At 41.0% G+C, this 12,874-nt stretch overlaps 1 protein-coding gene across 2 annotated transcripts; it reads right to left on the bottom strand.

The window, feature by feature from the left end:
• Positions 1 to 352: 352 nt before the first annotated feature.
• LOC106605532 (protein LYRIC) lies at positions 353 to 12,846 on the bottom strand. Of its 2 annotated transcripts, none has more exons than XM_014201296.3 (12): positions 12,300 to 12,846; positions 12,010 to 12,132; positions 11,370 to 11,451; positions 9,431 to 9,628; positions 8,370 to 8,432; positions 7,988 to 8,146; positions 5,599 to 5,661; positions 5,187 to 5,320; positions 4,450 to 4,566; positions 4,129 to 4,239; positions 3,785 to 3,902; positions 353 to 1,301 (listed from the first exon to the last, which is right to left on the bottom strand). In XM_014201296.3, exons 1-12 carry the CDS (start codon positions 12,630 to 12,632, stop codon positions 1,234 to 1,236), a joined length of 1,569 nt encoding a protein of 522 aa, XP_014056771.2. In that variant the 5' UTR covers positions 12,633 to 12,846; the 3' UTR covers positions 353 to 1,233. The 2 variants fall into 2 exon arrangements, with proteins under 2 accessions (XP_014056771.2, XP_014056772.2); XM_014201297.3 differs by having other exon boundaries at positions 4,450 to 4,563.
• Positions 12,847 to 12,874: the final 28 nt, after the last annotated feature.

The raw sequence follows: 12,874 nt of genomic DNA, 5'->3' as shown, positions 1-12,874 counted from the left end.
AATAATTCAACAGACATTACTGTCCCCAATCAGGAGAAATGGAAGCAATTCACATTTCCAGAGGAAGAAAGACAAGTGGAGAAAGATTCAGGGTGCAGAATAAACATGGTCCAACATAGAACACAATACATTAAAACTGTTGGTAGAGCACATGCCTACATTACCCAACCAATTAAGGCATCAAATTGTATTCCTGATTACTGAATCATTACAAGTACATCATTGATTAAAGCAGTTTGAAACCATCCTGTCTACAGCAGGACTAAACACTACACAGTCAGTAGCCCCCCCCCCCCCCCCTGAAAAATAGAGTTAACTGATTAATGGGAAAACAATAGAAATAGACAAATCATAAAATAGAAAAGGGCCTTTATTTTGTATTATTTTTACATATGGCTTGAAGCGTTTTTATTACAAAGAGGTTACAAAAGGTATAGGACTTTTGAATCATCAACCACGGGTGGACAGGACAACACAGCCATCAATGGTAGAAGCAACTACACATCTGAGCACAACACTGATGGTCAAAATAACAGCAAGTAACTGAAAGTATGTCTCTTTTCCATGTACAGCAGAGATACCACTAACACCACCTGCATCCAAATGCTAAACATGATTCTCTTGGGTCGTGTTCATTAGGCACCAAACACTACGACATGGACTGAAACGGGGAGGACTACCTGAACTTGTCAGATAGCAATCGCTTATTTAGTTTATCCCTTTCAAAGCGGTTTGCTACCATGTGTCCTATTGAACACAACCCTATAGTGTTGGACTTGACCTTTTGAGTATGAGTCACTGCACCAATATGGTTAACGATATAAACAGCAAACAAAGACTGCAGAATAAAGGCCTGTAATGTTAACGTGACTCAGCTGACCCTTCCTCTATAATATTAATCTCAAAGCCACAACATCCCAATCACTATTAAATCAGGATTTATTAGTCATTTTCTAGATGTCTATTCAAACATGATCGTTCGAAAGATTCATTGGAATTGGAAAACAGTTTTCATGTGTGCCCACACTACGATATTGATCAGAATCGCAGAATTTAGCTTTACAGTTAATCTAGATCCAGTCTGCTTGACCAGGCTGCATTTTGGACATGAAGATGGCCGTTTTTTTTTAAAAAATTTAAAAGGGCAAGGATTTAAATGTTGCACAAACAGGATGAACAGCTGTTGTTTTATCCAAAGTATTTTGCATTACACTTCATGTTCATGACTCCAATTCATGTTTCTCTTCTTGCCCGCTTCTTCTTCATCACTGGTTTGGAAGGCTGGCTCTCTTCAGGTTTTTCTATGGGGGAAAACGCACAGGGAGATAGGAGTCCCATATTGTAAGACTTAAGACAAGATACAGGTTGTAAAAAATAAAAAACAGAAACAAATAAGACTTTAGAACAAGGAAGTGTGTAGAATCCATTCCAGAAGGATCACCAGGGAGTGAACATTTTTGTTCTAGCCCAGTACTACCACCTAAATCATCCAATCAAGGGCTTGGATTAGAGGTCGACCGATTATGATTTTTTTAAAGCAGATACCGATTATTGGATGACCAAAAAAAGCCGATACCGATTAATCGGTCGATTTTAATTTGTTTATTTATTTAATTTAATATAAATAAATAAATATAATAATGACAATTACAACAATACTGAATGAAAACTTATTTTAACTTAATATAATACATCAAAATCAATTTAGTCTCAAATAATGAAACATGTTCAATTTGGTTTAAATAATGCAAAAGTGTTGGAGAAGAAAGTAAAAGTGCAATATGTGCCATGTAAAAAAGCTAACATTTAAGTACGTTGCTCAGAACATGAGAACATATGAAAGCTGGTGGTTCCTTTTAACATGAGTCTTCAATATTCGCAGGTAAGAAGTTTTAGGTTGTAGTTATTATAGGAATTATAGGTATATTTCTCTCTATACCATTTGTATTTCATATACCTTTGACTATTGGATGTTCTTATAGGCACTATAGTATTGCCAGCCTAATCTTGGGAGTTGATAGGCTTGAAGTCATAAACAGTGCAATGCTTGAAGCACAGCGAAGAGCTGCTGACAAATGCAGGAAAGTGCTGTTTGAATGAATGCTTACGAGCCTGCTGCTGCCTACCACCGCTCAGTCAGACTGCTCTATCAAATCATAGACTTAATTAGAATATAATAATACACAGAAATACGAGCCTTAAGTGATTAATATGTTCAAATCCGGAAACTATCATTTAGAAAACAAAACTTTTATTCTTTCAGTGAAATACGGAACCGTTCCGTATTTTATCTAACGGGTGGCATCCCTAAGTCTAAATATTGCTGTTACATTGCACAACCTTCAATGTTATGTCATAATTATGAACAATTCTGGAAAATTAATTACGGTCTTTGTTAGGAAGAAAGTGTTTTCACACAGTTCGCAACGAGCCAGGCAGCCCAAACTGCTGCATATACCCCGACGCTGCTTGCACAGAACGCAAGAAAAGTGACTATTTCCCAAGTTAAAAGAAATTCATGTTATCAGGCAATATTAACTATATACTTGTGTATTGATTTTAAAGAAAGGCATTGATGTTTATGGTTAGGTACTTTTTTCACAAATGCGATTGTTAAATCACCACCCGTTTGGCGAAGTAGGCTGTTCGATGATAAATTAACAGGCACCGCATCGATTATACGCAACGCACGACAAGCTAGATAAACTAGTAATATCAACCATGTGTAGCCAACTAGTGATTATGTTAAGATTGATAGTTTTTTTATAAGATAAGTTTAATGCTAGCTAGCAACTTACCTTGGCTCCTTGCTGCACTCGCGTAACAAGTAGTCAGCCTGCCACGCAGTCTCCTCGTGGAGCGCAATGTAATCGGCCATAATCGGTGCCCAAAAAAATGCAGATTACCGATTGTTATGAAAACTTGAAAAATCAGCCCTAATTAAATCGGCCATCCCGATTAATTAGTCAACCTCTAGCTTGGATATTAACTGGAGTGGAACAAAAAGGTGCAACCCCGTGGAGGTGTAGTCCTGCGGGAGTGGATTGAGAAACAGTGCAGCTGTAGAGAAGTTTGAGTGGAGGCTGAGAGAACAGCCCTGCCTGTATACAGCCTTGTGTTTTTAGGGTTGCAACATTTCTGTAACTTCCCCTCGTTGGACGATTCTCGGACTTCCTTCTTAATCCAAAATTAATTCCAGGAATCTTCTAAATAGGATTTCAGGAAATCCTGAGAATTTTGGGAAACTTACCGAAATTTTACAACCGTATGATTGATACATTAAAAAGAAGGGCTGATGCGCTAGTTCAGAGCTGCGCTAGTTCAGAGCTGGGATAGCCAATCAAACTTAATGGAGAGAGGGACATCTGGTAGTAATAACCTGGCCTAGCTGCTTCCTACGCCTCCAGAAATTAATAGCTACATGTTGCCACAACTAGGGGACGACATCTGGTAAGGAGGAGGAAGGTGAGCAGGCAGCTTGGTGGCCCAGTCAATCACACAACATGGCAGCCCTGCCCAGAAACACCACCAAGCAGCCCACTATTATGTCTAGATCTGAATGGTTTGAGGGCAAGGGTAGGCTATTCCTTCTTTAATATTAATATTGTGATCATAGTATAGTAAGGAATGAGTGGGGATACAGAATAGAGGAAAGTATAAAGTGAAGTAAGGTGTACGCAGGGATCGGACCCCAGCTGCTGGCGGAGATACGTAGTCCAGGGTCTGCAGCACTACCACTAGACCAGACTCCAGTGTGATCCACATTTAGTTCTGATACACTTACTATGTGTTGGAGCAGGTAAACTGTTCTGCTTGGCAGTAGGCTTTGTCTCTGCGGGTTGGGGTGGCACTTGTGTGATGGGGGCTGTGTTCTGAACCACCACTGGTTGCTCCACTCTTGCCTGCAGGAAGAAGAAACCTAGGGATTAAAGAGGCTATAAAGAACTTCTGCCTCTGGGGGTGCTCTTGGGCCAACAGGCATCCCCTAAACAGATAGAAATAGTGCCCCAAATGGCACCCTATTTCCTTTATTGTCCTTACGAGCCCTAGTCAAAAGTAGTACACTCTTAGGGAATAGGGTGCCATTTGAGACCCAGACATTGAGGTCAATAGAACAGTGTCACCAACCTTCACAGCAGCAGCGTTGACAGCCTGGACAGTAGGAGCAGCAGGCTCCTGGATTGGCTGCTTCTTCACCTTGGCCTCAGTAACAACCTTTTTACTTGGCTCCTCTGACTCCTGTCAATAACAGACAGACCAAATATGAACCAATCAGGAAGGTCACAGGTAGCAATGACCCAATGAGGGACTCAGCAATATAGTTCTAATGAGTGATGGTAACAGTTTAAATTAAGTTGCTCTATTCCTGTGTAATAAGACTAATCACTATAGTAACATTGTAATGTTGTTAAGGAGGAATTCCAGTAAGTGGTTAGTCTACGGTGTTACCTGGCCAGTAACTACAGCATCTTCAGCTGGCTTCTTCTTCTTCTTCTTCTTCTTCTTAGATTTACCAGTTCCATCAGCGGCAGGCTCAGCAGTTTCTCTCTCTTCATCAGATACCTGCTGTGAAACAACATTCAAAGTACAAAACTAAATCAAATATTTGACAGATCTAGACTGCTCAACCTAAATCAACTTAACCTGACAACCTTTCCCCAACTTGAGCTTAAAAAGTCAAAATAATAAGGGGAGCTCGTACAGTAAGCAGCAGATATTGTTTATACATGAGAAGGCTCCTGATATTCAAATGTGCAGTTTTGTTCGTCAGAGGCTTTTAAAATGAAAATCCCCAAATCACTAATATTACTCCGTGCAGAACCTTGTAGAGGTTAGAGCATGGTCTCTTTACAAGCAACTGTTGCACTGCAGTCAAACTAGTTCCATTTCAAGAATGTAGTGCACACTACCAGTCAGTCTATCCTCACATATGCATAAGGAGGTAAGGTAATAGGTAAGGAGGCATTAGAGGTTTTTAAATGCAACATTTAAATAAAATCCCTGACATCTCTCTCCATGATGAAATGTCCTGTTTAACCAGGAAAATCTCTGGAGATGGTTTCTTTCTCTCCTCAACTTCCCCAGATTATATTTAGAGTATTTAAATATAAAGCATGTTATTTATTTAACCAGGAACAGGCCCTTGATGTTAGAAACCTCTTGTGAGGGGCACCTAAAAAGACTACCTTGACTGTCTCTGGCAGGGGCTCCTCGAGGGCAGCCCCTACTGGAGCAGGGAGTTCCCCATAGTTCCCCCACCCCTCCCCTGGGTTATTCCAGGCAGAGCCCCCGTCCGCTGCATCAGCAGACCCTTCACCATCTGAAAACACATCCAAAAGGAAAGCTCTAGTTAAAACACATCACAAATACACACCTTTACAACACATGGTAAAGACAGAGATGATGAATTTCACTCCTACAGCAGTCTCCTGACTACAATGCAGTTGGACTGTGCAGAATCACTGATCTACAGACCACCTTGCAACCCGTATAGCTACTCATTTTGTGATCAAGATAGAACAGGGCGTGGCACGTAATTGGTTATCTAATCCCTGCTCTATGACTTTTATTGCCAGTGTAAAGGTTTGTTTTACTTACTCAGACCAGACGACTCGTCTTCCACTTGGGGCTTAGGCTGGCTGGGACACAGCAGCTGGGGTTCTAAAAACAAATCACGTCTAAAAGCTTTAACAAGAGCAAGGTATTGTGTTTCATTTGAAAACAGCATAACATTTTGTGAAAGCAGAATATTTCAGGTCATCCCACCCCCCTAACCTTTGAACCCCTAACAGCTAATTCCATGGGTGAAAGCACATGATAATTGTTTTTAGACAGAGCACACAACGACTTGGCTTAATGGCAGACCATCACCAATACACTCAAACTAATATTGACATATGATTTTTTTTTAATCCTTTAATAGTTCATTTTTTCCATATTATACAATCTGATTAAATATCTATACTGCCCTACAAAGACAAAACACAGTAACTAATTATTTTAATTTTTTTACTGCAAAATCTGTCACTCCATGATATATTGGGTTTAACTGGATTGTTCTTGTGTCAGAAAGCTAAATACCACATTAAATCAGATAATATACCTGGCCATTACAACAGATCAAATATTTTGACCAAATTCATAGTTTGTGCATTTTGCCTTTAGGGCAGTATACTTGTCTGTACTGTAAACCATGCCATCTAGAGGCCAAAAGGTGATCCTACACCAGGAGTATACAAAGAACAGTCAGTCCATTACCTGATGTTATCCCCGCAAAATTGACAGTTCATCCTCCTAACACAACATTACAATATAAAACCTCAGTGAAAAAACTCCTGCCAGTAAAAATGTAATTATACTGAGTATACTTTTCTGTATCCCCTGCATATGACAAATAAAGTTTGATTTGATTATATGTACAGTCGTGGCCAAAAGTTGAGAATGACACAAATATGAATTTTCAAAGTCTGCTGCCTCAGTTTGTATGATGGCAATTTGCATATAGTCCAGAATGTTATGAAGAGTGATCAGATGAATTGCAAAGTCCCTCTTTGCCATGCAAATATAACTGAATCCCCCAAAAACATTTCCACTGCATTTCAGCCCTGCCACAAAAGGACCAGCTGACATCTCAGTGATTCTCTCGTTAACACAGGTGTGAGTGTTGACGAGGACAAGGCTGGAGATCACTCTGTCATGCAGATTGAGTTTGAATAACAGACTGGAAGCTTCAAAAGGAGGGTGGTGCTTGGAATCATTATTCTTCCTCTGTCAACCATGTTCACCTGCAAGGAAACACATGCCATCTTCATTGCTTTGCAAAAAAAGGGCTTCACAGGCAAGGATATTGCTGCCAATAAGATTGTACCTAAATTAACCATTTTAAAGATCAAGAACTTCAAGGAGAGCGGTTCAATTGTTGTGAAGGCTTCAGGGCGCCCAAGAATGTCCAGCAAGCGCCAGGACGTCTCCTAAAGTTGATTCAGCTGCAGGAGCGGGGCACCACCAGTAGAGCTTGCTCAGGAATGGCAGCAGGCAGGTGAGTGCATCTGCACGCACAGTGAGGCGAAGACTTTTGGAGGATGGCCTGGTGTCAAGGGCAGCAAATAAGCCACTTCTCTCCAGGAAAAACATCAGGGACAGACTGATGTTCTGCAAAAGGTACAGGGATTGGACTGCTGAGGACTGGGGTAAAGTCATTTTCTCTGATGAATCCCCTTTGATTGTTTGGGGCATCCGGAAAAAAGCTTGTCCGGAGAAGACAAGGTGAGCGCTACCATCAGTCCTGTGTCATGCCGACAGTAAAGCATCCTGAGACCATTCATGTGTGGGGTTGCTTCTCAGCCAAGGGAGTGGGCTCACTCACAATTTTGCCTAAGAACACAGCCATGACTAAAGAATGGTACCAACACATCCTCCGAGAGCAACTTCTCCCAACTATCCAGGAACAGTTTGGTGAAGAACAATGCCTTTTCCAGCATGATGGAGAACCTTGCTATAAGGTAAAAGTGATAACTAAGTGGCTCGGGGAACAAAACATCGATATTTTGGGTCCATGGCCAGGAAACTTCCCAGACCTTAATCCCATTGAGAACTTGGTCAATCCTCAAGAGGTGGGTGGACAAACAAAACCCCACAAATTCTGACAAACTCCAAGCATTGATTATGCAAGAATGGGCTGCCATCAGTCAGGATGTGGCCCAGAAGTTAATTGACAGCTTGCCAGGGCAGATTGCAGAGGTCTTGAAAAAGAAGGGTCAACACTGCAAATATTGACTCTTTGCATCAACTTCATGTAATTATCAATAAAAGCCTGACACTTATGAAATGCTTGTAATTATACTTCAGTATTCCATAGTAACATCTAACATCTAAAGACACTGAAGCAGCAAACCTTGTGGAAATTAATATTTGTGTCATTCTCAAAACTTTTGGCCACTGTATATATGCAGTGTATATTCCAGGGAAATATTACTACTATCATTACCTTCAGTCTCCTGCCCCCAGACAGCGGTGTCTTGGTTGCTCTCAGAAGTGGTCCAGTGCCCCTCATCAGGAACAATGGTAAGGGCTGGGGCCTCTTGGGCTGTCACAGCCAGGTCAGGCCGTTCTCCAGTCACTACCGGAGCCTCCTCACTGCTGATAGCTGACACCAACACACACATTTAACAACCTTCAAGAACATCCACACATTGGCACCACTTTAAATAGTGTGCCAAAGAAAAGGACTCCAACCAAGTACTGTACAAGTAAGAGCATGTAGCTAATTTGTTTTCTTAAAATGGGATATGATTTGATTTCACCCTTTCATGAACCTCTCTCCTAACCCTTAATCAGATGCCAATTTTAATGGATATGTATATTTTTACCTTGAGGTCTGACTTCGGCAACAGCAGCATCTGCTTTCTCAGCTTTGGTTTTGGAGGATTCTCCTGTGGAAATAACAAGGCTGTAGCTATATTTCCATATACATTTATATTTCCTATTTGCAAAGGGATAGCAGGTCAACACAAAAAGAGCAGTAGGCTGGAATCCAAACCGATATGCTCAGTTTCTATTGTTTCAGTGGTAAAACGCATGTCAGTTTGGATTCTAGGCTAAACAGAGCAGTTGACAAGCAGCACCTCTCTCTCTGGGCTCAGAGTCCTCCAGGGTCTGTACTTATAGCAGGTCTGACCAACAGGGAACCAGCAGAACTTAATAACAGGAGAAGACAGAGAGTAGCAGTCTCCCTGGATGCCAAATTAGTCTGTTTACTAGTGGTGGAAAAAGTACCTTAGCTGTCCACCTGGTCAACTGTCATACTTCAGTAAAAGTAAAGAACCTTAAAAAAAAAAAATTACTCAAGTAAAAGTCACCCAGTAAAATTCTACTTGAGTAAATGTCTAAAAGTATTTGGTTTAAAATATACTTAAGTATCAAAAATAAAAAGTATAAATTCCTTATATTACGCAAACCAGATGGCACCATTTTCTAGTTTTTTTTCATTTACAGAAAACCAGGAACACTCCAACACTCAGATATAATTTACAAACAAAGCATGTGTTTAGTGTGTCCGCCAGATCAGAAGCAGTAGGGATGACCAGGGATGTTCGGTTGATAAGTGAGTGAATTTGACAATTTTCCCATCCTGCTAAGCATTCAAAATGTAACGAGCACTTTTGGGTGTCAAGGAAAATGTAAGGAGTTTTTACAATATTTTCTTAAGGAATGTAGTGAAGTAAAAGTAGTCAAAAATATAAATAGTAACGTAAAGTACAGATACCCCAAAAAACTACTTAAGTATAGTACTTTAAAGTATTTTTACACCACTGCTGTTTACAGAAGGTTTGTGTAAGTGTGTGAGTCTTTAACCAAGCTCAGGCTTGCTCAGCTGCAGCCTTTTGCCAGCAGAGGTATACCATAAGGTAATAGACCTAGCTAGCTTTACCTTTCTTCTTTTCTTTCTTCTCAGAGCAAGACCCAGGGGCTGCAGCTTTAGGGCTGGCCTTGGTTGACTCTGTGGGAGGAGTACTATGCAGAGGATCCACTCCTCCAGGGCTCCCTGACCCGTCACCAGTGGTCTTGTCTTTACGGCGCTGCTCACGCTTCTCCTTGTTACTGATCTTGGTCTCCCAGGTGCCTGATACTGATAGAGACATGGGGCAAGTTAAATAGGCCTACATCTCATGTTCAAATCCACTGTTAGAATGTCAAGGCTCTGGGTCCGGTTTCCCAAAAGCATCTCAAGACTATGTTCATCGTTAGAAGCTTCTTAGGAACACCGTTACATCTCCAAGCTGTTTCCCAAAACCATCATATCTAAAGTTGCTCTTGAAAATGCTCGTTATTTAACGACTGCCTCAGACCACTGTTCTGTCTCCTAGAGATGAATGTACTTTGACGCGAAAAGTGCAAATCAATCCCAGAACAGCAGCAAAGGACCCTGTGAAGATGCTGGAGGAAACAGGTACAAAGTATCTATATTCACAGTAAAACGAGTCCTATATCGAGATAACCTGAAAGGCCGCTCAGCAAGGAAGAAGCCACTGCTCCAAAACCGCCATAAAAAAGCCAGAATACGGTTTACAACTGCACATAGGGACAAAGATCATACTTTTTGGAGCAATGTCCTCTTGTCTGATGAAAGAAAAATAGAACTGTTTGGTCATAATGACCTTCATTATGTTTGGAGGAAAAAGGGGGAGGCTTGCAAGCCAAAGAACACCATCCCAAACATGATGCACAGGGGTGGCAGCATCATGATGTGGGGGTGCTTTGCTGCAGGAGGGACTGGTGCACTTCACAAAATAGATGGCATCATGAGGAAAGAAAATGATGTGGATATATTGAAGCAATATCTCAAGACATCAGTCAGGAAGTTAAAGCTTGGTCACAAATGGGTCTTCCAAATGGACAATGACCCCAAGCATGCTTCCAAAGTTGTGGCAAAATGGCTTAAGGACAAGAAAGTCAAGGTATTGGAGTGCCATCAAAAAGCCGACCTCAATCCTATCGATTTGTGGGCAGAACTGAAAAAGCGTGAGCGAGCAAGGTCTACAAACATGACTCAGTTACACCAGCTCTGTCAGAAGGAATGGGCCAAAATTCACCCAACTTATTGTGGGAAGCTTGTGGAAGGCCACCCAAAATGTTTGACCCAAGTTAAACAATTTAAAGGCAATGCTACCAAATACTAATTGAGTGTATGTAAACTTCTGACCCACTGGGAATGTGATGAAATAAATAAAAGCTGAAATAAATCACTACTATTATTCTGACATTTCACATTCTTAAAATAAAAGTGGTGATCCTAACTGACCTAAAACAGGACATTTTTACTTGGATTAAATGTCAGGAGTTTAAACGGAGTTTAAATGAATTTGGCATAGGTGTATGTAAACTTCCGACTTCAACTGTATATATTTTAATGATATGGAAATCAATTTCATGTTAATGCAATTTAGTTTTATTTAGCTATTTGTAAGCTACCGATACATTTTTCTATACATTTCATGGTGTAACATGTGCACAATCTGAATTTAGTGCATTATAGGGTAAGCATTATAATAAGCCGCCTCGATATTTGTAACCATAGGTGATCTCTCTAGGAGCTGATCCATCCGTCTTGTGGAATAATGCTAATGTTAAGGTAAGTTTGGAAAGGGAGAACGCAGATCCTAGAGCAGTGCTCCCCACCCCAAAAAAATTATCCTGGTCAGATAGTCTATGAATGCATGATTGATTGATTTTGTCTAACAAATAAAAATAATTTACATTTCTCTGCAAGGATGTAATAATTATCTGTAAATGTAAGTCCCAACTGCATTTTGCTAGGCACAAATGATTGAAACAGTTGGTGATATTAGTGGTGGTGCTTTATGACATACCTTCCTCTGATTCCTTGCCATGAGAAGAAGCCGTCTTAGCCTCCTTTACTGCCTGTTTAGGCTTCTTCTTAGTCTTCTTTACCTAAACATATAGAATTCAACATGTATGGTGGATTAATGCTACAAGGCAAAGAAAGGGAAAGTGGTAACATACAGATGCATCACCCCCTGCACCATTAGAACTGAAACCCCATGTTATTAAAGTCACTCAATCAAGTTAACACGGTCAAGCTAGGTCAAAATAAACAAATGAAATCACATACACGTCCACACTTGACACTAGCTAAGTAAGGAAGCCATCGGTCCCATCCTTTAGGATTTGCTACATCTGCAAATTAAAATCTGGCAACCAGACACGGCACGTCACAGGACAGTAAGCGTCCTAAGGGAGGCAGGCCTCTAGTCTAAAAGCCACATCATCACTAGTAAAACTCCACTACAAACGCCATAAGGCCGGTTCTCATCTTCAAGGCATGTTTAGTGCAGAAATTGGGATATTATGTAGTTAACTATAACCAAGCAGATCTGAAATTATTTTACATACAATGGACTTTGTTTTGTATACAACAGATTAAACTCTTTCACTAGTCTCCCAGGATAGCATACAAGCATCTGCCTCTACAAGCAACATTAGGCCTACCTCAGAAGCCTTTTCTGTCTTGATTTGAGGAGAATGATGTGGCACTACTGGCAGGTTGTCTTCTTCAGTCGCTCTGACTTCCTCTTGTAGCTCAGCAACTACACTACCATTTGGCTGTGATTTCTGTGGGGCAAAGGAGAAGACAAGGCTGAATTTAAAAACAAATATTAGTTTGGCTCATGTGACAGTTTAATCTAGCTAGCCTAGTCATGCGAATGTCGGCTACTACTAGCTAGCCACTGTGACAGAGCTGTCAAAATTAGCTGGTAAGCCAACATTGAAAACGTTACCTTTTCTGTAGGTTTTCTTTTCTTTTTTTTCGGTTCCTCTGCTTTTGCCACCTTGATAGGAGCTAGTTTAGTGCTTTCAACGGTCTCAACTTCAATTATGGTCGGTCGCTTCTTTAAGAGCCCGCGACATGCGGAGGCCCACATAGCCACCATTAGCACGAGCCCAATGCACGCTGCTAAGAAGATCAACCATGGCGGAATCTCGGGCTTCACTCCAAAATCCAACCCGAGTTCTGAGTGCAAGAGGTCTAGGCCAGTGGAAAGAAGCTCATTCAGGCGACCTGCTATCAACTTGACCTGTTGACTGGTCGCGTCCTGCCAGTTCTCTGCCATTTGGGTTGATCTCAATGATTGACAGAATATACAAAAGTTAACGTTAGCTGGCTAAAAATAACGGTTGACAGGGCAAACAATAAAACCACGATCATCGCTAACGCGTTAGCTAGCTGTCACTCATGTAACATTTGATTCCGTCGTATAGCTAGCTGTGTCCAGCTCGTATGACTGATGAACCGGTTTCTTGCCCACTGATAAAGCAAGAAGGTTGATTTCAAGGAGCAACAGAAAAAAAGGCA

The sequence above is a fragment of the Salmo salar genome, chromosome 05 (genome assembly GCF_965601325.2).
Source record: "Salmo salar chromosome 05, fSalSal1, whole genome shotgun sequence".
Lineage (NCBI taxonomy): Eukaryota > Metazoa > Chordata > Actinopteri > Salmoniformes > Salmonidae > Salmo > Salmo salar.
The sequence above is the reverse complement of the archived record's forward strand: the minus strand, read 5'-3'. Positions and strand labels throughout refer to the sequence as shown.

Excerpts from the sequence above, each read along its gene's own strand:
- LOC106605532 (XM_014201296.3), bottom strand. The coding sequence starts at position 12,632 with ATGGCAGAGAACTGGCAGGACGCGACCAGTCAACAGGTCAAGTTGATA. Across the intron at positions 8,147-8,369 it reads TGCCGAAGTCAGACCTCAAG|CTATCAGCAGTGAGGAGGCT; the intron begins GTAAAAATATAC and ends TGTTGGTGTCAG. Across the intron at positions 3,903-4,128 it reads TCAACGCTGCTGCTGTGAAG|GCAAGAGTGGAGCAACCAGT; the intron begins GTTGGTGACACT and ends TTCTTCCTGCAG.